This window comes from Arvicola amphibius, chromosome 12 (genome assembly GCF_903992535.2).
Source record: "Arvicola amphibius chromosome 12, mArvAmp1.2, whole genome shotgun sequence".
In the NCBI taxonomy this organism is placed as follows: Eukaryota; Metazoa; Chordata; class Mammalia; order Rodentia; family Cricetidae; genus Arvicola; species Arvicola amphibius.
Window position 1 is genome coordinate 35,337,623 of NC_052058.2, and position 23,859 is coordinate 35,361,481.

At 45.0% G+C, this 23,859-nt stretch overlaps 1 protein-coding gene across 1 annotated transcript in view; it reads left to right on the forward strand.

The window, feature by feature from the left end:
* Grid1 (glutamate ionotropic receptor delta type subunit 1) overlaps positions 1 to 23,625 on the forward strand; it is a 729,852-nt gene extending 706,227 nt beyond the window's left edge. Inside the window, exons 14-16 of the mRNA XM_038349621.1 lie at positions 5,740 to 5,906; positions 12,492 to 12,732; positions 23,197 to 23,625. Coding sequence (XP_038205549.1) covers positions 5,740 to 5,906; positions 12,492 to 12,732; positions 23,197 to 23,625 — 837 coding nt within the window. The remainder of the gene's footprint in view (positions 1 to 5,739; positions 5,907 to 12,491; positions 12,733 to 23,196) is intronic.
* Positions 23,626 to 23,859: the final 234 nt, after the last annotated feature.

Genomic DNA, 23,859 nt, shown 5'->3' on the forward strand with positions numbered 1-23,859 from the left:
TGATGGCCCTGAAAGTTGGCTCTCTGAGTAAGCTTCAGGAAGGATGGAAGCAATGGAGCAATACATGGCAATGCAATCTCATTTTATTACCAGTGTGGTACAGGGGAGAGCAAGTGAGTCGCCATGCTTCAGCTCACTTGTGGCTGTGTCCATGATGCCTGACCTTCCTCAATATTATAGGCTGATTTTATTTTGAAAAATGTTTAGGGTGGGGCCAGGCAACCTCTTGTCTCTATTCTCAGCTTTAGCCTTCCTGGACCCTAGAGAGGAAGCTGGGATCTGTTTGCTAAGGTAGTTCAGAGGAGAGAAACCATGAGTCTTCCACTTGCCATTGCTTTGTATTCTGGTAATGGAGTCCCACGTGCCCTTGACTTTACTGACCTTATTGATTGGCAGAGATATTCGGCTTCCTCTCCCTAACATCCTCACCCATGTGTTTTTCATGCTTGAGCCAATTATTGTTATTTTGTTCTAATTAATTAGTTAATCAATGTTGTATGTTGGGAAGGAGAAGAAAAAAATAGCAAGTAAAATATTTAGAAGCAGGCTAAGATTTGAGGAATATATTCCCAAGCGCTTCAGGGTTGTGTGTGTAGCTTTTCTTCCATCTTTGAAGTTAGCGTGTGTTGCACTGATCTCATATTCATAAACCATCATTTATTAACTTATTTCCCTGACACTGAATAGTTAAAATAGTCACATGTTTGTTTTAGTGTCAGTTGTGAATACTGAGTTACTTTTTAGGTTAAATTCCAATTTGCCAGGATAAAAGATATAACTTTAAATGTCCACATTATATAATGCTGCATTACTTTCCAAAGTGCTATCATTTTCTGGTGCTAGTAACCATGAAAGATAATCCCATTTTTGCAATAATTCCACTGATATTGGTCACTATTAATTAAAAATCATACTGTAGAGCCGTTTGCATTGTATTTCGAGGCAATATTAACTTTGCCATCTCTTCTTTAAAAAAAAATCTACTGATACCTTCTCCAGCACTTTAAAGAAGCTTGGACTTGTGTCCCAGAACCCCAGAGCTAACCCTAAGGAGCTTTCTGGGGTCATGAGAAACTGGGGAACTGGCTGTGTATGCCCATCTAAGCTGTGCATAGAGGCAGGGGCTCGAAGAACATTAGACTGCATGGACAGCCTTTGTCTGCTGCCCAGCTTTTCAGGAACTGAATGATACATGTAAATCCGCGATTAAAAATTCAGAATACATTTGATAATATAAATGGACTGCCAGCTAAAGGTAATTCAATCCAGTGAAAGGGTGAAATAAGTGCTTGGATTGGTGATGTGTTAATAGTAGAACAAAAGGCTGTAGTATCACTTTGATCGTTTAGGCATTATGAAGTAATGGCAACACTCTCTTTCTGGACCACCCACAGCCTGTCATGCCTGCTGCAGACACTGCCTTCCCTAACTCACCACAGCCTCCTGGGAAGTAGGAAAAGGACCATACTGAAAGACACAGGCAGAAGGAAGTAAAAATAGGAAGTTGTAAAAATAGTGAATTCAAAGATCCATTGGGACATTGAGGGTCGGGACTCTGGGATACTGCCGGGAGGTAGTTTGGTTCATCTTCTATGTGAATGTTGCGTAGCTGAAAACAGGCTACATTCCTGTTTCTCTTCAGTCTTCTCAAGAGTCTAAAACTATCCCTTATTGAAAGAAGTCACTGTAATAAGTCATTAACACTGTATCCTAGGGTGAAAGCTTTCTGAATTGAGCTCCAGGCATGGAGAATGGAGAAAGAGTGTAGAGACATTGTCCTAATGTAACAGGGGTAAGCTGAATGAGGGAGCAGAGGGGAAAGAAACACGGGCGTGGATTATAAATTACCTTCCCACTGCGGTGGACCATAGTGTCTGGCTCAGGCAGCTTCAGGAGGAACACTATTTTAGCTCTCGGTTTCAGAGGACTTTGGTTTAGTGAGCTGGGGAAGAATGCCAGAGTGTGTCTGCTCATTAGTAGAGGCATGTGTCAGTGGTCCTTCACATCACCTGAGCCAGGACGTGAAGAGTAAGGCAGGAGCCGGTGCCTGGGTAAGGCTTGCTGCTGGTAACTTATGCATCCATCAGGACCCCACTTTGCAAAAGTTCCAAAGTACCCTAAAACAGCCCCACTAGCTAAGAAATAAATGTCTAAAACACATGCCAGTGGGGGACATTTTACAGTCAAACCAAACACTCAGAAGAGAGAGAGAGAGAGGGAGAGAGGGAGAGGGAGAGCGAGAGAGAGAGAGAGAGAGAGAGAGAAAGAGAGAGAGAGAGAGAGGGTTGTGACAGGGGGACAGGAGAAAGAGAAGAGTTTTGGCTCTTCTGGAGTTTAGAAACTTAAAACAGTAGGTGTCTCCCATATGGTCAAGCCAACCTTGTATCCAAGCAGCATTTAATAAAGAGGTAGAGTCCTAGTTATTAGGATGTGTGTAGAAAATTTATTCCAACCCTACAGAAACTACATCCTGGAATTTTTAAATCAAAGGAGGAAATCATTCTACAAAGATCAAGAGTGGGGTTTGCATGTGGGTTACAGAGCTATGACTGGTATGAATGCCTTGACATGCGTACATGTATATGTATGGATGTGTGTGTGCAGCAGCTAGAATTTATCACTGGGTATCTTTTTCAATTGCTCTTTGTATTATTTTTAAGCCAATCTCTTTCACTGAGACCTGGAGCTCACCAATGGGGCTAGACACGCTGGTCAGCAAGGAATGAGGAACCCTGTCTCTGTTTCCCTACCAGTAAGATTGTAGGCTCATGATGTTGTCCCCAGCATTTTCCACAAATGCTAGGGATCTGAACTCAGGTCCTCATGCTTGCATAGCCAATGTTTTACTGGCCGATCCATCTCTCCAGCTATTTTGACATTTTTCAGTTATATCTGAAATATTCACAGTGCGTAGTCGCATTGATGATGGCATGATGATCTCATATAGTCTTGATGATACACCAGAAAGATTATGGAGATACCTGCACACAAAAAGTTCTTCTTATGGGGAAATTTTGGTACTACATTTTACTCAGCATGAGACTAAGGGAGTGCGCCATGGAATTCTGGGGGTACTGAGAAAACAAGATTTTTTTTTTAGCTAAAATTATGTTAAAAATATGTTGTACAGAGAGATCCAGACTCTGGCCTACCCCTTTGCAGTTGGGTCCTGTTACACAGACTTTTACTAGTCCTTATGCTATGGTACTGTCGTGTAGATCAGGAATCTAACCACATGTTTCCTTGAGCAAATAAGAAAGACCTTGGTTAATTTAGTCTGTGTTTGCAAATAGGGACATTGAGTCTCTGGGATCACTCATCTGCTCAAGAAGGCAACCACTTACTTGTGGAGAAAAGCCTTAGTGTGTAGCATGGAGTGGAGGCAGGGGCATTGTCATCGTGTTTTCTGATGCTGTGCCCTGCCTGGCCTAGTCCAACAGGGCTGTAAATGCGGGCTTCTCCCACATGTCTGTGCTTGCCTATCTGTGAGTCTACACACTTCATGCTCATGAACTTGTGGCCTGAAGAATTCCAGATGCCCCTTTGGAATGCCCACAGGGGCTTTTCTAGAGTCAGTTTCCGGTTAGCCTGAGCCAGTTTCTTTCTTTCTTTTTTGTTTTTTAATCTTGAAATATCACTTGAGAGTTAGAAAGGAAGCTGATCTTAATTCTTCCTTCAACATGACATGCCCTTTTGAAATCGTACAAATAGCCGTGTCTGATTGTCATGTTGAATTGCGAGCATGGATGTGAAATGTTTCCTAGTCTAACTAAAACCAAATATTAGGTCATAAGTTAACATTTTGTGGATAAACTTGGTACTAAGAGGTTGAAAATTTATATCTTTTCATAGAAAAGCTTGTTTGCCAGTGGAAAAAATTTACAAAGTCTGTTATCTTCCTATGTGGAGGGAAAGAGATGTGTGCACTTTTGCAACCTGAGTCAAAGTCTTTTAAGACTTCTGGGATTGGATTGACCAAGGAATGAGGCCTTGGTGTAATATTTGAATTGCTTCCCCTGGAGAAAGGTAATAGGTGGCATAGGTGTGTGTCATTTCTTACAAGATTGTGTGAAAGGCTGCAGGAAGCCAATTCCTGATCCAAAGATCACATTCTAACCTACAAATATTTGTGATGGAAAGAATCTGATGGGAAACAAGACATCTTAGGTCATGGGCATTTAGGGTCTTGAAAAAAGAAAAATCTTGCTAAGTGTGATGTTGTATACTTGTAAGCCCACTACTTTGGAAGTTGAGACAGGATGATCATGGGATCTGTGCTATAGAATAAGATCCGTTCTCAGTGCCTAAATTCCCCCACCCAAAAGAAAAAGAAGTAGAAGCCTGATTTTTGCCTGAGCATCCATATACTTCTTGGGGAAGCTTAGGGGAAATGAAAAGCCAGCAAAAGCAGAAACTGGACCAATGCCCTGGACAGTACCAAGAAGCCTACAGCTTGCCAGCTTGGTTTAATTTTGTATGTGGTGCTTCAGCCCCATTACCAATCCTTTACCTATGCTTTATAACATCCAATGTGAGCCATACTGGGAGGGGCAACAAGGCAAGAAGCATCTGTGTGCTCCACAGAGAATGGAAACTAGGCACTTTGAAACACTGAGAATGTTATGCAGTATTTTAAGAAAGCCAAGCGACAATGTCTCCTTTGAAGAAGAAAAGCTGTTCACAGTCTTCCTGAATGCCCAAATTCTAGTCAAAGTTAGAATCACGGCTCAAGATAGAACTGAGTGTGGAAGGGTTTGAGGGGTAGGACTTCAGCTGTGGATGCAGATAGATCCCCAGTAATAGAATCTACAACCATCACACTGTTTGAAAGTACTGATGCCTGAAGCCTCCTGTGTGTGAGTGATGCACACGTGCACAGCACAGTACAGCACAGCACAGCACAGATATATGTGAGCATGCTGGACAGTTTTCCACGCCTACAATCCCAGCACTCTGGAGACTAGAGCAGGAAGATCAAATGTAAAGCCAGCTTAGGAAACATAGTAAAATCCTGCTTCAACTCCCCCCTCCCGCCAACAAAAACAGAGAAGACGTGTGTGTGTGTGTGTGTGTGTGTGTGTGTGTTGTGTATGAATGCATGCATTTGTGCATATGCTTATCCTCACGTAAATGTAGTTAAAGGCAAGTGGCAGAAGCATTGCATGTTACTGTAACCATCAGGTTCCTGTCCTTAATGGGTTCCTACCATTCATAGCAAGCCCTAACCTGTTCTTTTACTTGCTATTCCATCATGACTACCCAGGGTCACTGAACCCATACTCATGTTCACAGTAAGCAGGACTTAGCAGTTGGGTTCTTAATAAAAGTCAGTGGACAAAATTTATAACAGTCCTCGAACATCTGTATTCTCCAGGGAAGAGATTCTTCCCTACCCCTGTGGTACTATCATGTGCCCCCGACAGTTCTGCTTTGAAAATCTTAGGCCACTGAGTGTTACTCCCTGTACTCCGAAGGGGTGAGTGTCATAATGTGGGAAGTGAATCTCTGTGACCCACCTCCCACTCTTCCACTCTGCCTGCTCTGTGAACCTGCTACGATGAATGATATCATCTGGTATTGTGTTCACAATCCACAGGAAATGCTAGGAGAATTTGTTGTGGAGTTTGAATGGGACCACTTAGAGGGACCCCTCCAACTCAACCATTGAGATGCCCCACTGCTTCAAACTCTTGTGGCCAAATAGCTCGGTTGGACTTCATGGTGATTTGGGTCTTTCAGGCCAAGAAGGGGAACTACGCCTTTCTGTGGGATGTGGCCGTGGTGGAGTACGCAGCCCTGACAGATGACGACTGCTCCATGACTGTCATCGGCAACAGCATCAGCAGCAAGGGCTACGGGATTGCCCTGCAGCATGGCAGCCCCTACAGGGACCTCTTCTCCCAGAGGTAGGCACAGTCATCAAGACAGTTCCAGCAGCCTTGGGACCTTGGCAGCTGGGATGGAAGGATAACCTCCTGTTATGACTTAAGAGCCAGAATAATTTATTAGTCCTCACATCTTCCTAAGCACCTCAACACTTCCTTTTGGGCCTTGCATAGGTACTGAGATAAAAAGTAGGAAGTTCATGCTCCTTTTCAAGAGAGGCAACACCGTGGGTGGGACTATGATGTGGGTAGGTGATACCAGTGCAGAGTCCAATTGGGGTATTGGGGGTGGGAAAGCGCAGAAAAGGGCATCTGATAGGTCCCAGAAGGATTTCTCAGAGGTAGTGAGAGCAGAGACACAAAGGAAGAGTCAAAGGAGTCAAACAGATAAATAAATTCCGAGTAGGATCTAGGAGACCTAGAAATCTCTTTTTAAAGTGTGTCTTCAAAGTGTGAGTTGTCCATGTGGAGATGCAAAGAAGAGAGTCAGAGAAGCAGACGTCTGTCTCCACGTCTGCCACATGTGACCTGATGGAGCCTATTGACTTGCATCCAATTTCCCGGCTGAAGGAGATGCTGCTGTCTACTGGGGCAAGATCTAGACCTGGCCCTTTGTTTGTGACAGGAGGAAGGACAACCTCACGTTTCCTGTATTCCCCACTCTCTCCACATTAAAACATAGGCTTCTGGGTTTCTATGCCACCTTCTGAGAGTTAATTAATTCTGATTTATGCTCATTAATATTAGAGAAACTTGAGAGCATTTTAGAGAAAGAGGCCATGGGGCTAAGGAGACAGGAAGTGTTCAACCTTGGGGAACTGAATGGGTGCCTCCATCAGAAACCAATGTAGCATGTCTACTTCGTATTCATGTTTCATCTCCCATGTGGTTCCTAGGATGAGCTTGTCCCTTGAGCCTGCTTAGCTCTAGACTCTTGGGCACGATGAAGTTATTAAGAGCCATTCTCTTTTTATTCCCCCACACTGGTTTTTGTCATAGTATTTCCTATGGTCTGAATGATCCGACTTTAAGCAGGGAAGGTAGAACTGAAAGATATAGGTAAATTCAATGGCTGTTTTTTAGCAGGCAGTTTACCAGCAGACACTCTATCTTGTCTCTAAAGAGGTCTAGCATTGGACCCTCAGATTGCATATATCTGTGATGTGGTATCCCACTGATAGAAAGAATTAGATAGCAGTCACTGAAAAGGAAAGGCTCTGCCCATCACAACCAATGAGAGGTGGCAGAAACATTATCATAGACAAGTCCATTCAGTTAGGGGTAGCCCTTAGTTGCCTGATCAACAGATGAATTCCAGCATTTTTGTGTTATCCACCTGAAGGATATCCAAGTGGATATAGTAGAATTGTTGAAGATCATCTCTTTTCCATTCTAACTCAGGGCGAAAGGGAGAGAGTTCTGGCCCTTACACTTGCAGCTCTCCTGAGCTCTGATGTGGGGCCATGTTACTGTTGAATCTAAAAATCCCACTGCCTGTCCTATCCTGGAATTCTCTATTGGACCCTCCTGCCCAGGATCAGTAAGCCTTGGCTCCACCCAACAAGGCTGAGAAGGAGGGTTTGCAACCCTAGTCAGTAGCATGCTTGCAAAATTTGGTGAAGGGGTAGGAGCAGTTAAGGGAGGCTTGAGGCTCTCTGCAGAACTTCATCAAGCACGTGTTAGGTCCCTCGCTCTGCCCTCTGGAGCGGAGAGCTGTGAAAACAGAGAAGTATTTCTCAGTTGCTGAAACTCAAGGTATGGCTTCTCTTTGGAATTCAGAACACAATGGCTTTTCTGAAGAATACGCATGTTTGTTTTCTTAGATGGGAGGTTCGAGGTGATTGCACAGACCATCAATCTGCAAACACCACTCACTGTAGAGCAGATGGTAAGGGGACCTATAAGGCCAATGTTGCAGCAGCACCCAAACAGTGAGTCTCAAGACAGTGCTCATGGATGTATGGGACCCGTTAGTGCGAAGTTGGAGGCCCATGAACTAGAACTGCTCAGTTTTCTTCTGTAAATCTGCAGAAATGAGTCAATATACTACCAGTATATTAGAGAAAGAAGAGAGGGGATGTTAGTTAGGAAGCTTGGATCTCTGCTGTGCGGTCAAATGATCAGAACAGTAATGAGGTTGAGAATGTCAGTTGAAAATCCTCCAGATGGAGAAGACAGACATGAGTCAGGGAAGTGGAGTTGGTCCCCTCCACTGCCAATAGCCACTTGCCAATAGCAAACAGAGCTCCTCCTACTGTCAGGATCTACCCACAGAACTCTGTAATTGCTGCCCCCACACTACAGAGTAAAAAGCCCAATCTCTGGACTTGAAATCCCACCAATCTCCACCCTGGAAAGTTTCACCCTGAAAAGTTCCACCCTATCCCTAAGAAACACTATATAAGTCCTTCCGTCTGTTCAGCTCTCAGCTGTTTCTCACCCGAGCAGAGGCAGCCACCCTTCTGATTTTTCCTTCCCGATAAATCTCTTGTGTGAGATTTGTTGTAATGTGTGACTTTGTGGTATTCCTTGACTCCCAACTGCCAGGATCCCTTTCTATCTAAGCTGCAGTGCTTACAGCAGAAGTAGTTAAATGTTCTTTACATGACTTCATAGGTTAGTAGACCACAACCAGCATGGGGTTCGGGCTGGGCACCAGAGAGGAAGCTAGCTGTGATACAGGTCTGTACAGATCTTTTTTCCTGCATGGCTATGGAGTCCTTATGAAAGTCTCTATTGGGACCCTCTGGCCTCTCCCTCCCATTACAGTGGTCACAGAAACAAAACTGAAATGTTCAGACTTGTTATTCTTCTTTTAAGAAAAATTTACCCTTCATAGTTTCGTCAGAAGACGATGGGTTCCAAGGACTGTGCTGACCTCCTGCAATATTGTTATTTGTCTCCACAGCACAGCTTCCCCATGAGCTGGTAGCCTTCCTCCTTCCAACAGACAGGTATCTGCTCTTCAGGGGAATTCTCCAGTCATTATTTCTAACCCTCTGCTGTCAGCAGGTCTAGAAGAGGCTCAAGTCCATTGTAAACTGCCTTCAGCTTGAATGTGCCTCAGAGAAATGAAGGGAGCTAATCAGGGGGCCACACGCCATGCCATTTGAGTGCGGGCCTACACTATATAACTAGCAGATCCCAGGCTTATCTGGAATTTCTGTGGTCGCCTTTCCCTTCATACTAGGTCTCAAGCTATTTTTTTGCCTTGGAAGAGGCTAGGCTGTAGAAGTAAGTGTATGTGGTATGGGGGTTACGTGCTAAAACAGTCTTTCAGACCACAGCATGCAGAGTGGGCATTCAATAAGTGTTTAGCAACGTAATAGCCATTTATTGAGCACCTACTGTGTCGCAGGCTCCACTACTATTGAATAAAGCAAAGTACCTGCAATTATATCTGTCTGGAAAATAGAGCAACTGGCTTCAGGAAATGGCTATTATCGCTCTGGCTCCTCATAAGAAGGAGTATAGATTGTTATAGTGCACATTAGTTTAGCCTCGTTCTTGAAGGCACTCCGTGCACATGGCTTGTTTGTCCTGTTGTGTCTATATTCATGCATTCTTGTTTCGTTCTTTGTTTTGTTTTACTCCCTGTTTTCCTGTAAATCGCCACACGTTCTTTCTGAAATAGAATGTGCCGTAAAAAGATGCATACAACTGTAAGGAGAAAAAGTCAGAAAAATTTAAGCAGCATGCCTGATATTGCCCAGAAATGGTGAGGAGATCAGATCCTATGGTCCTTTCAGGGCCTTACCATCTCCCAGGTCAGAACTTGACCTTTGGATAACAGCCTGTTGTCACAGAAAGAGCATGCCCCTGCCCCCAGTTCAATAATGGCCCAGAGCTGAAGAATAGCATTGACACTTTCTAGTTACATCTTTGGGTCAGTCAGGTAGATTCAGTGCTCAGGCTTCAGGAAGTAAGACAAGCATATGAAGCATTGCTCCGCATGCAGTTAGGCAGATTCAAGGAGTGCAAATGATTTCTCCCTGCGGTGTTCTCTCAATAAGAGGTAGCTCCTGACTTGATAAGAAGCTGCTCAGCAGGGCCACCCAACTGCACGACTACCATGCAGTTCTTACGGAACCTGTTACTATTCACCGGCTTATAAGCTAATGGCCACTGAGATGGGTATCTAATCGCAGATATTGGTAATGAGAGAGCTGGGGTTGAGAGGTTCAGAATCTGGATTAGAATCAATCTCTCTCTGTGACACATCTGTATCTACAAACAAAGGGGTCTGATGTCTTCGTGAGGAGTCAGCAGTACTTCAGTCATGAGTCTCCTGGACAGGCTGATACCTGCCTGTCAGTGTCTGTAACTTACATTAAGCTCGCCCTACTCACCCCAGCCACCAGAGACTTAACAAGGCCAGTGAACAGCCACACAGCTTTGGATGACCAAAGCCATGCATGATAGTGAGGTAGACACTGTAGGGTCCTGTTCATCATCATCCACCGTGCCATTGCAGAGAGCTGTGGTTCCCAGGGACATTCTGAGCACAGCCACAAAACACAAAAATGCACATGTAAATCAGTGACCTCAGGGACCATGTCCTTCCAGGCATGGCCACGTTCTAAGCCTTTCGGGATTATCATTGCCCTGATTTCTTGCTGGATGTTTTTATATTCTCGCTATGGCCCTTCCAGCTTAGTTTGTGTTCATTATTCAGCAAATGCATTCACACATTCGTTGACAGGACAAATATCTGATAACAAGTAGCTTTTGTTTTGATATCTACTAAGCTTGCGCATGACAAACATAGAAAGCTGCAGCCCTACTCATTAGAATGGGAACCACAAATCAGTGAGGCTTAGCAGGATTTGGCCTTCATCCAGTAAAACACAGATGAGATCAAAGTCTACTCTGTCCTGAGATGGGTCCTTCACAGATAATAAGAGGCTACACCATGCTGGCCCATGATAGAGACAGGACCTGGGATACACTCAGGCATAATATGTGGGCCCAGCCTCAGAACTATAGATGCAAGTCCAGTGCAGAGACTATACAACTGTCGAGTTGAGCTTCTGCAGTTCGTTAACTGCATACGCCTGTGAACTAAATGCATCTCCATGGACCAGACTCATAGATAAGTACCCATCAGATGGAAAGGCTTGTCTGCTTTGAATCTGCAAGCCACCCATGATACCTGGCCCTCTCACTGTGCAGAGCTCAAAGTTACAGAAGGAGCACACAAAACACCACAGTGGTAGAAGCCAACATGAGGACTTGTCCCACCATTATGCAGTCAGACCCCCCTCTCACACTCTGTTAGAGCGCATCTCTGTGTGTCTGCTTTTTCGTCTTCATCCTATGCCTCCGTCTTCCTCATTCACCATGCCACAGCTTCACTCTGTGTTGTGGCTGGCAAACTGCAATGAGTCCTTTGTACCAGACAGGGTATTCACACCTATTCCAGTGGTTGCCAGCCTCTGGAAAGGTATTTCACTTCTCTGTGCCTTGATTTCCTTTGCTATAATGTAAAACAATAGGACTACTAATCCCAGAAGGTTGGCCTCTAAGATTCAGAAAGATCTGCTAGGTATAGAGGTTGGCTACACACTGCCCAAGGACCTAAGGAAACAACTGGACCACCACTGTTGCTGCATGACCCATCGTCCTCCAGGCTTTCCTCCACTGCTGTCTGCTCCACACACTCCTCTTGAGGCTGCAGTTAGAAACCCCTGGCACGTGCGTCTCCCTGGCATTTCTCCGCTCGTTTCCTTTTGTCCATCACCGCTTCGGTCTTCACACTGACCGTTGACATGTGCATCTTTAGACCACAAGCTTTGGCAGCTTCCAGCATCGTTCTTGGCACAGAATCTTCCTAAATGAAATGATGGAGAATAACATGAGTCCCATTAGGACAGACAGGGTAGACAAATGGAGTTTCACTTTTCCAAAATGGACAGGACAATAAGAGCTTAAGAGTTTGGATTTTTTTCCAGATTTGAAATACTTACATGTATGTAATGGAATAACTGGGAATGGGACCTAAGTATAAACATGAAATTAATTTATGATTCATATGTATCATTCACATATAGTCTGTGTGTAATCTTATGAGATGTTTTAAATAAGTCTGTACATGAAATAAAGTTTGTGTTTATTAGCATGTAAGTGGTCAAATGTGGAATTTTCCATTTGTGGTATCATGCAGATCTGCAAAAAGTTTCAGACTTTGAAGTGTTTTTTCCAGGTCCTTGATTAAGGATGTTTGACTTTCAGATGTTAAAATTTTATGGACAGCTTTTCTTTTATGACTGTGAGCATACTAAATCTGCATTCCATGGGTTTCCCTAGTTCATGTCTGCATGCCCCAAGTTTATCCTGAGAACTTTCTCAGCAATCCACGTGAGGGACCTGACATACTAAGTCGCTGAACCATTTGCCACTGGTTCAGGGGACGGGGAGAGGGAAAACCTACTATTGTATGTTCTGAGGGACGCACTCTGGGTGCGTGGTGAAGAAGGCACTGGGGAAGAACCCAGCTCTGAGAATTACTGTGATGCTTCCAGGGTAAGCATGGGAGGCTGTTGACAGGACCCGATGGCTAACCTGAGGAAGTCAGTGGCTCTGCTTCACCTGTGTTGTGTCTTACAGGATCCTGGAGCTGCAAGACACAGGGGACCTGGATGTGCTCAAGCAGAAGTGGTGGCCGCACACAGGCCGCTGTGACCTCACCAGCCATTCCAGTGCCCAGGCTGAGGGCAAATCCCTTAAACTGCACAGCTTTGCTGGGGTCTTCTGCATCTTGGCCATCGGCCTCCTTCTTGCCTGCCTTGTGGCTGCTCTAGAGTTATGGTGGAACAGCAACCGGTGCCACCAGGAGACCCCCAAAGAGGTTGGTGTCCTTATAGTCTTGCCATAGTACAGAGGCAGGGTGTCTCCCTGGGCCATTTATTTGGTGGGTGGCTTTCTTCTAGTTAGTATTGATCAGAGTCACCTTGTCTTGACACGGCAGCATTGGATATTGGGGGAATATGTCACATTTCATTTTGTTTATAAAGCAAGAGAAAATGCAGGGGGTGTTTTCATGTTTGAACAAAGTGCCAAGGGACCAGCCATGGCCACTAAAGTCCTGTATTTATCTATAGAGCAGGTACAGCGTGGGCAGCGCCAGAGAGCCCTTCCCCACCCTGCCCCACTCATGTGCTTCCACCCTGACCTGGAGAGACCACCTGTAGGGTAAGAGAGGAGCCCGCATTCCTTCTTGGTTCTCTTTGGTGTCTCACACACAGTCATAGGTCCCGTGTCCCCAGTAGGCAAGGGGTTCCTGTCCACTGTCTCCCTTTCTTTTCTCGCCCCCCTCCCCCATTCTCACAAGGCCTAGCCTTACCACTTTGGGAGAAACTCCAGACTCTAGGTTCTGGGTATTTCTCTCACTATGTATACCAGCCACTGTGATTCTGTCCCTGGACACATCCATCTTGTTGGGGATTTGTTCTTCAAGGTCATTTTCTGATTTGGTTTTTTAAATGGACCATAAAGGGAATTCCCCTAAAAGAGGGTGTCAGAGAGCATCGTGTTGTGATGATGCTTTGCCAACAGAAGCAAACATAGGCATCTATAGGACAAGCTCTGGTCCTCCATCCATGTGTGGTCCCTGCCTGCTAAACACACGCGGGCTTCATCCAGGATCAGACTTTGGCTCACGGATTCTTCAGAGGCCTCTGGAGATAAATCTCCAAGAGGAAACTGTAAAGCAGCTGGCGTTCTGTCCAAAAGCAGTCGTTATTAAGAATCCTGCCTGATGTTCCTGGTTTCATTTGTACTGGAGGCTCAGGTGACCACAGGTTCATTATTTGTCTTCAGAGGTGGGAGGTCAAAGAGAAAAGCAAAGCAAACTGGGACAGGAACCACAGACAGGTAGGAGCGGGGAAGAGGTGAATGATCTCACGCAGCCTGGTATAGGCAGGGAACTGGTACCTCTGTAGCAAAGATGCCTGGCATCTCTTTCCAAGAACTGCTTGTCTGGCTGCACCCTTACCCATCAGTCTGCAAGGGAGTCCTTGGCAAGGAAGGCAATGGCTGTCTCCCTGTCCCTCTGACAAGGAAGGCAATGGCTGTCTTCCTGTCCCTCTGACAAGGAAGGCAATGGCTGTCTCCCTGTCCCTCTGACTGACAGGAAGGCATTGACTGTCTCCCTGTCCCTCTGACAGGGAGGCAATGGCTGTCTCCCTGTCCCTCCTATCCTCTATTCTTTCAGTCAGTGCTTTGCTCTCTAATGGCATGCACTGCTGAGTCAGCGCTAAAGTGCCCACAGGAAGGGAGGGAGGAAGGAAAGAAAGAAGGAAGCCTGGCTTTTCTACCATCTTGAAGGCTCTCCTGTAATCCCTGAACCACAGGAAGGAAAGGGGGAGAGGAGTTTAATGGTTCTACCCAAAGTTGTATTTTGTTAAGTTGGGAAATGATTATTTATTCAAAAGGGGTTTTTTTTTTTATATTTAAAAAGGAAGGGACCCTGACTTACTAATGAGCAGATAAAGAAGAAGCCCCAGTGTCCTCGGCAACTGCAGAATCTTGTCAGTTCCCCCATACCAAAGCTAGGGCACCTTTCCTGCTGCCATCACCCGGGGCTTTGGACATAAAAGCATCTTCAGACAGGTATGGTGGGTGGTCCCAGGGCCCCTCTAAGGAGGAAGAGGAAAGATGGGACAGACAGAAAGGACACTGGTTGACCCACATTGTATCCCCACCTGTGCTGTTGTCTTGTTCCATGTCTGGGCTTTCTCCTTAGTCATCCTCTTGGTTTCCCCTGTACAAATGCTGCACAGGTCAGGTTAGCAAGGGAGGTTTATTTTCATGTCGGAGGGTCTTGTCTACTTTTATTCTTTTACCTTCATAGCCCCTAGTGTGGTGATCATTCCAGATTGGTCACACGGAGTAAGAGAGAGAGAAACAGAGAGAGAAAGATAGAGACATAGAGACCGAGAGAGACAGAGACAGAGACAGAGACAGACATAAATAAGATGGTTCAAGCAAAGAGAGAACACAGAAGATGAAGGGATGTCCAGCTTGTGAAAGCACAAATTGTTTGCTTCTTCCCTGGCAGGACCTCTTCTTGCTTTCTCACTTCTGCATAAATGTACACTTGCTGATAGGAGAGAATACATTTACAAACAATTTACACTTCCACAGTGTGAGCCCCTTGCCTGGCTCTCAGCCTGCATCCAGACAGAGACGAAAATGACAGAGACATAGAGGAAGCACAGTAGGGGCTGCCCAGCCTTTGCCTTCTGTTGCTGTTTAAATGGATTGCGTGGAAACCTTCCCCTGTTTTTATAGGTTCTCAGCTTTCAGAGGAAGTTTATACCACTTCCCTTCTTGGTTTCATTAACAATAAGGTCCATGTGGAGCCCTTTCTTCCCTTCAAGGGTACTTCTTACCCATGGGCAACTACAGCACAGCTCACCAGCCTCCATCATGGAGATTGGGCTCTCCTGACCTAAGCAGTAAGAACCACTACTGCACAGAGCAGGCCCGGCCTAGCCAGCATGTGGTGGGGTAGCTGGGGGTTATGGTGTATAGTGATTAGTAAATATTCCTGGGGCTTGAGGAGATGAGTGTGGAGACTTGAGAAACCAGTAAAAATCACTGAATTGGAGATGAGATGAAAAGTTGTATTTTGGAGAAGCTGAACAAAGTAACAGGAAGTAAGGACAGGAAGGAAAAGCCAATAGAAGAGCCTGAGGAAGGAGCATGGGTCTACTTCCAGTGTCTCAATGCCAGGGCAAGGGGTTTGAACCTTATCATCTGTGAACAGAGGATGGATGTGATGGCAATACTTTAATATTATATCTTTAAAACCGTGGTGAAATAATAAAGGTATTTAATTTAGATCCCCTTCACATTGCTGCCGTTCCATGTTTTATGGAGCAGCCTTGCAATTAGGCGAGGCTGGCTGGAAACTCTTGGAATGTTTCATTTTGGGATACCAGCTATATTTCTTAAGAGCTGAAAAAGCTGTCTTTGGGTGGAGCCCAGGCTGTGTTTAATGGCTTGTGCTGTCATGTCTTCCGAGTTTAGACACCTTTTGGGGGAAGGGTTGTAATGTGCATTGAACCTCTTAATATTCATGCACATTTGAGCTCATATTTTTTCTGAGGAATCAGACAATTATGTAGTTACCCAATGCAGGTGAGTGCACCAAGCTCTTGGGGACGCAGTAAAGAGCCACTCACGAGATTTATGGGGGATGTGGAATCATCGCTCTGAGAATGAAATATTCATGAAATAAAGATGAGAACTGCACAAATGGGAGCTGACATGAGGATTGAGGGATGAATCATCCATCACAGGGCTGGAAGTTGGAATTCTAGTTTCTCCCTGTCTTGCTCGTCCTGCCCTGTGTTTCCATGGCATACACGGCCAAGGAAGGCCAGGACAGCTATCCAGCAGTGGCAGCATAGCAGCATCTCTCTTGTTCTGTGGGGATGGCCTTCAAAGCTTCTCCCCTACGGGTGACTGAATACTAGGAGTCCTCGCTTCAACGCCATACACCGCTTTGCCTCCACTCCTGTGCTTTACAAATTGCACGCTGTCTTCTTAGCCCTTGTCAACAACATTTAAGGAAGGCTTCCTTATTACCGGAAGAGTATCACTCAGAAGCGACAATAACAGAGCTGGCACAGGGAGGATACAGCTGCCTCCCTGCACCTGCTACCTCCCGGAGGCAGGCTTGTCACAGTGCAAGGACACTGGGCTCTCTTGGGGTGTGCAGGATCATGAATTTCTACCTAGTATTTTCTAGAAGATTTTGAGAATAAGGAATGAGATTCAATTCTTCTCTGGGTCAGGTTCTAGAAAGTAATCTCAGGACTTGTTTTTTCTTTGTTTGTTTTTTGTCTTCTGTTGAAAACTGAGACGAGGTGTCAGATAGTTCAATACATCCCAGAAATTAACCCAGAACATTTCAATAAGAAGCATGGAGCACTTCCACACCACTGAGTACCTCAGAACCAGGTCCTTGGCAAAGCCATCTCTGCCCGTGACCACTGCCCGTCTCCTTTGCTGTCAGTAACTTTTTACCTTTGTCTGCTTCAAGCCAGCCAGTAGCTCCTTACCTCTGCATTTGAATCGCTTTGCCCATTCTCTGGAACACGGGAACTCTTGTTAGGGGGTGATGAATATAACTGAGGTATTGAACATTTTCTGTGTGCCAGGAACCAAAGATGAATGTTTTACCAAGAACATTAGCTCATCTGGTCATAGGAGCTCAAATGTAGTTATTGAATGAGCAAACCAGTCTGGGCTCCTATAAAGAAAATGCTATTAAATGTTAAATTGTTGTATAATCATTGCAGCTGGATCAATGACTTCCAGTTTTGGCTGCATATCAGAGATGATCAATTCTGGAGCTTTTTAGAAGTACAGATGCTCGGCCCCAGTTTTCATAAGACGATCTGGAAAACTATACTTTACAAAACTTCCGCATTCATTTCTGATATCCTGCCAAGGGTTAAAACCTTCCATCAACTTTCTGCCAGGGTATGCAGGAACCTTCCATGATGAAGAAGGTGAGCCTGTCATGGTAGAAAAGAACCCCAGGGTTGGATCTCAGTGGACATGAGTACCAGTCCCAGTACTACATTCTTCATGTGTCATCTTGAGCAGGTCACTTCACTGCTAGTCTCTGCTCATGCATCTGGGTCCTGCTGCTCCTATCTGACGTATGAAGGGCTTGTTGGTTGCCTCTCATTTCCCTGACCAGAAAAATTGGAGAGGGAGGTGCTCAGACACTCCCCCACAATGCTTCACAGGATGATTGATCATCCCCTGAGCTCATTTAATTGTCTCAAAATTCAAACTCTTTTTTTCCACCTAATCACAACTCTCAGACCCAAACTCAATTTCTAGCAACATCTAAGAGGAATTGTGTTGGTGGCATCGCTCCCATCCATTGGGTACCATTTACCACCTGGTGGGTCTCAGTGGTAACAGGAGAATGTTTCCAACAACCCGCCAGGTCAGGTGGGAGGTCCCTGAGCCCTAGTTTTATTCCTGCCCACCTTAAAGTGGGAGATGTTGGATTCCAAAGTTGGTTCTAATGAGTCCCATGTGTAACATGCTGTTACACAGATGATAGTTTAGTTAATTACCGTTTTCCAATACACTGTATTATTTCCACATTGCTGAACAGTGGCTTAATTACAGAACTTTATCTCTGCTAGAGAATGCCTCAGAGAGGTTCCCTGGTAACCTCACTTTCTGCATCTGTCGCCATCCTTAACATGGGGTGAAGAATGCAGAGCTGGAATCCAGTCGATTCGTGGGTAAATGCAGTCAGTAAATTTTATTTCATATTCAGGGATGTTTGACTAGGTCAGTTGCCTACGGTAGATTAATGAAGGCAGCCATAAGTTCCCAGATCTCTTTCCACAGCTGTCATTACCTGGCTGAACACTGAAGCCTTGGGATAATGAGGATGTGAACTGATGTAGTTCACATTTTTTTTTAAAAAAAAGCCCATTATTTGATTTGCATAACATTATAGAATGCATCATTTTGTCTGAAAGAGGGATAATTATTCAAGTCACTCCTGCTGTTTTCCTTGTTTAAGCTGATTACTTCTTCCTTTCCTTGGTCAGAGACATATAAGATCCAAGGAGACATGACCTTGCTTGTGCTAAATCTGTGGCCTAGGTAATACGAGAGAACAAAGACCCCAAGCAAGCTGGCCCTGTGCTTCTTGCCCCTCCGTTCTAGCTCTCAGGCTAAGCCACAGAAGCAGGCAGCTTAAGGATGCTGAGACTCTGAAGCAGGCTGCCTTCAATTTCCAGGGAGGTCAGTAGGCATTTATGCCAGTTCTGTTCATTTTCTTGCAGACTTAACCAACCAGTACAGGGTACTCCTGATGGACCCCTCTTCTCCCTGGGCTTATCTTGGTCTTGATGTTACTGGGATAATAGAATTTGAATAGAAGGAGGGCCAACTGGTTTGAGGAAGTTGGATTCTTGACAGCCATTTGGCACAGGAAGCTCTCTCTGGAAAATTTCTTCAATTGGTGTGAACATTTTCTGTGTATCCTGACATAGGAAGGCTAAAGGCTAATAGATAACCACAATTGGGAGTTGATCTGCCCTGCATGGCTTCACACTGCTTACAACGGATTCATCCATTCTTAATTTGAGGCAGGAAAAAAACTACACTAGGTTAAGAAGCTATTCAAGATCTTTCTTTCAGCTTATACAGACAACACAAATCACACTCCACATTTCTTGTTGTTGTTGCTGCTGCTGTTGTTGTTGTTGTTGTTGTTGGTGGTGGTGGTGGTGTGTGTGTGTGTGTGTGTGTGTGTGTATGTATGTGTGTGTGTGCATGCAATTGTGCTTTGTTTTATTTTGGCTTTGCTTTTGGAATGTTTTGGTATGTTTTTAAGATAGAACATGAAGGTGGAGAAAGATTTGGGAGGAATTGGGAGGGAGAATATGATCAAAATATATTGTATAAAATCCTCAAAATTTAAACTAAGAGAAATACCCATTCCTTGGGTTAGTCTTTAATATGCTGATGTTACTTGACCACACAGCTGCATTAGAAGGTTAGGTTATTAACTGTGCCCTCCCTCCACTCCAGACCGCTACTGCTTCCCATTTTGTGCCTTGAATGTCAATGCTGAAGGCTCCAGATAAGAGGCGTCCTTTGCTCACATTTTTCTTCCCAGGACTTTGGTTGAGACACCACACCAACCAATGTTTGTTGCTCTGGCATTGGGTAGAGAGTTCTGTTTCCTGTCTGTCTGAGACTCTCAGATCTCTGTCTCCCTGGGGCATTCTTTTACAGGAAGTTCTCCTATCTCTTTGTTTCCAAGGCCTGAAAAACAGGACCTACCCTCTGAGCACCTGCCCTGACCCAGTACTTAGCTGACTCTAAGGGAAAGGTCAGGGCTCTCCCTTCAGCTGTCAGAATCCATAGTGAACACAACTGGAGCCAAGACAGCTTGATTCTTGCCTGTTGCAAATAGTCTTCCATTCCAGATGGGCGCCTTACGGTACTGAATTATAAAACAGAAAGGAAGAGAAGGCAAGGTTATGTAACTAACCGGTTCTTTCAAGGAAACCCCCAACATGGCTCATCAGTTTTCCTTCTCCTGAAACCATAGGCTGTAGAGAGAGCACTTGGCTTGTCTAGTCTTCTCCAAGTTTTGCTGGCTGTAGGGAAGAGAATATTGTTGCCTTGAACCCTAAAAGCATCTGAAACTCTGTCCCAGTATCTCCACCTTCCACCCTTTTTGTGCATTTTGGGATGAAAATAATCTGTAAATTGAAATGTTCACCAGCTGAGTTACGACGCTGACTTTGGTTGGTTCAGACAAAGGGGCCATATCCCATGTCAAAAAGCTACATTGCAGATCAGGGCAGCTGTGAAAAGGCTGAAAATCTAAGTTTGATTATGAGCAGAGCCAGAGCTTATCCTGAGGCCCAGACCTTGAGAGCGGGGCCACAGCATGGATGGTTGGGTATGGTACCACAGCTATTGGATGAAACTCCACCTATCCTCTGAGTCTTTTTTTTTTTTTTTCGGGATTTTCACCATGTGCTAATGACCTTGTTTGTACGATGGTTCTGTCTGTTAACCGGGGAATGTTATCTGCCACCCACACCATTATGGACTGAAGGCAGCAACTTGCCCAAAGCAAGTGACTCCCTAAAGATGAAACATGGATTATTTAAGAAGCCATCGTGGTGGTGGCACACACCTTTAATCCCAGCACTCAGGAGGCAGAGGCAGGTGGATCTCTGTGAGTTTGAGGCCATCCTGGTCTATAAGAGCTAGTTCAAGGACAGGTTCCAAAGCTACAGAGAAACCCTGTCTTGAAAAACAAAAACAAACAAACAAAAATTCATCAAAAATGAGGGAATCCAAGTCACTAACCCCCCAAATAATAGGCATAAGATACTATCTTAAAATTTTTATATGAAGAATGGAAACATTTCTCTTTATATAAAGCAAAGAAAAAACAAGAAAGACAGATAAATCATACATTGAGGAGAAAGTTGCTCCGTGCTAGGTCAACCATGCTACAAAATAATTAATAAATCACTTTGATCTTGTTTGCTATATTTAATGTGCCGTGGTTCAACTATGATAGTTCCCGTTTACCATGGTACAATAGCAGCATGCAGTCAGCAGAAACTACACTTTAATTTTTTAATCTTTTTCTGGGCAAACACTTTGTGGTCCTATTTTCTGACAACACTGAGAAGCAGCAGAGAGCCGCAGTCCCAGCTACGGAACACAAGCAGAAAATGCCAATGCTCTCCAGTGGGCCATATTGCTGAAGTGAGGGTGCCTGGTACTTATGGTGATTACATTGTTGACTTAGGCCATTTTCAACTGGCTGTGAGTCTGTTAATATTTAACACTGTTAATTGAGGAGCACTTACAGCTTACAGATCCTTGAAGGCGCTAAGAAGAGAATCTTATGAATGGTATTGAGACAAAGTAGTGGATAGCATCTCACCCATTTTCCCCCACGTTTCTTTGGCACTTGCTATTCAGAGGTATTCTTATCGCAGAAGCAGCTTCCCGGCACTGATGAGCTGAGTCATACTGGGCGGTTTCAGATCACTGGAATCCTGGGTGTTATCCAGTGGCCATCCAGTTACTTCCAATGTCATTTCCATTTATGACAACAAGCCAATTTCCACAATGTTCCCTCACCCTCTGCCCAGTGTGCTCCTTTATTATTCAGTTTCTTCCTGGCCTGCAATGAGTTCTTCATTGTCTTATGGATGTTGTCAGGGTTCTTGCTGCAGGAGATGTTCTGGAAACCACTGTATGTGCCTTACCAGAAGCTAGGCCCAGTATGCCAGCTTTGAACTCATGGGCATTTAGACAGCAGTGATCTCATTTTCTCCATGGCAAAGACTGTTGAGTCAAGGAATGAATGACAGGATTCTCTAGTTCTTTGCCCACCTGAGAAATGCTGTCTTGAGTCTTCCTAGTATTGGCTTTGTGATTGGCATCATGAAAAAGGAGGAGGGCTTATGTTCTTGATTCCAAGTGACCTCCTAATTGGGAGCCCTGTTGCTTATCCCCATAGGAGCTCCAAATAATCAGTCACTGGGATAACCTCTGTTTTGCATGATAATTTTTTTTCTTTTTGGAGGCATATCAAAGCCTCTACATCTTGTGGTGTTTCTAAAATACCTACAACCTAAACAGAGGTTCTATTCCTCTCTCTCATGTGTTCTGAACACTAGACCACTGGCAAGATTGTATTTTAGAAATAAACCTTGACTCTATTTTTTCTTGGAGTCTGACTTCTGAAAGGGCCAGCTGTAGCCACCATCTTTCCTAGAACATTGGCACCCACAGAGCCACAATTGGTCCTGCAGCTTCTACCCTCCTTTGGGAGGTGGTATAGCTATTTTCCTGGACACTTGTCACTTGTCCACTTCGGTGGGGTATGGGGTGGGACAGAGGGAGCAGGCAACATTTCCTTTGAGCTTTCAAGCACAGCAACCACCTTGATTGATTTTAGCATTAAAGATGTAGCATCAGTTTACTTGAGAAGAATTAGTTTTTTTTTCTTTCTTTAGTAGATAAATAAACTAAAGAGTCTTGGGTGAGAATCGTCCGTTTGGGAAGCCTCAAGTCCTCTTGATACCTCTCTGCCCCTGCTCCTCTCCCCACTTAAACACCATGCCCTATTTGCCAATGGGGCATGCTTTACCCTCTGGAATGAACTAGAGATACTACACACACACACACACACACACACACACACACACACACAAACTAGGTGGTCAGGTAGTTCAGTGTTTCTTTTTTTTTTTTTGACTTCTCGGTAACCTCTAACACTCGTGGGGTTGGTGACTCACAAGGCAATGGAATTACTTTGACCCTGTTCCTCTTTGTGTAAGGCAAGGGTGAATGCATCAAGCCTAGGAAGATGTGAATTCAAACTGCAAACGCATGGGGCATATTAGGGATCAAGATCACTTCCTCTATTTTGCTGACACTCTATTTATCTCTTCCTGCTTCAGCCAGTTCTTCAGAGCATCTTGTTATAGGGTTGCCCTGGGTGTGCCAGACATTCTAGGCTGAGTGCAGTGTGGAAGAGAGAGGCTTCTGATGCCTGCTGTCGGGGTCATCATTTTACAAAGATTAGTGTTCTTGGGTATGGATTCCCCAGATAGCCAAGGGTTTACCATCTGATTGAGGGAAGGTGGGAACAATGAGGGATACTCTGTCTGGCAAGCTGAACAGACTAGTAGCTCCAGGTATCCGGATTTAGCAGCAAAGCTGACCTCAGTCCACTCTACGGATGTCCTTTGACCTTCCTGTCCTTTCTCTTCAGGACAAAGAGGTGAATCTGGAGCAGGTGCACCGACGCATAAACAGCCTCATGGATGAAGACATTGCTCACAAGCAAATTTCCCCAGCATCCATTGAGCTCTCTGCCCTGGAGATGGGGGGCCTGGCTCCAAGCCAAGCTTTGGAGCCCACACGGGAGTATCAGAACACCCAGCTCTCGGTCAGCACCTTTCTGCCTGAACAAAGCAGCCATGGCACCAGCCGGACACTGTCGTCAGGGCCCAGCAGCAACCTGCCACTGCCACTGAGCAGCTCAGCCACCATGCCCACGATTCAGTGCAAACACAGGTCGCCCAACGGAGGACTGTTCCGACAGAGCCCTGTGAAGACCCCAATCCCCATGTCCTTTCAGCCCGTGCCTGGAGGCGTCCTTCCAGAGGCTCTGGACACCTCTCACGGCACCTCCATCTGACCGTCGCCTGCCCTCTTGCCCGTCTGCCCACCCACCCGACCAGCAGAGCTTTTTAATACAAGAAAATGACAACACAGACCACACACACACACACACACACACACACACACACACACAAGGACTCTTTCATTTTTCTTGTACATAAATGTAAATAATGAGAGAATGGAGTGGGGTAAAAGTGTATTTTGAATATTCCCAATTTTCAAAGTCAGTAAAAAACAAAAAACCAACAAA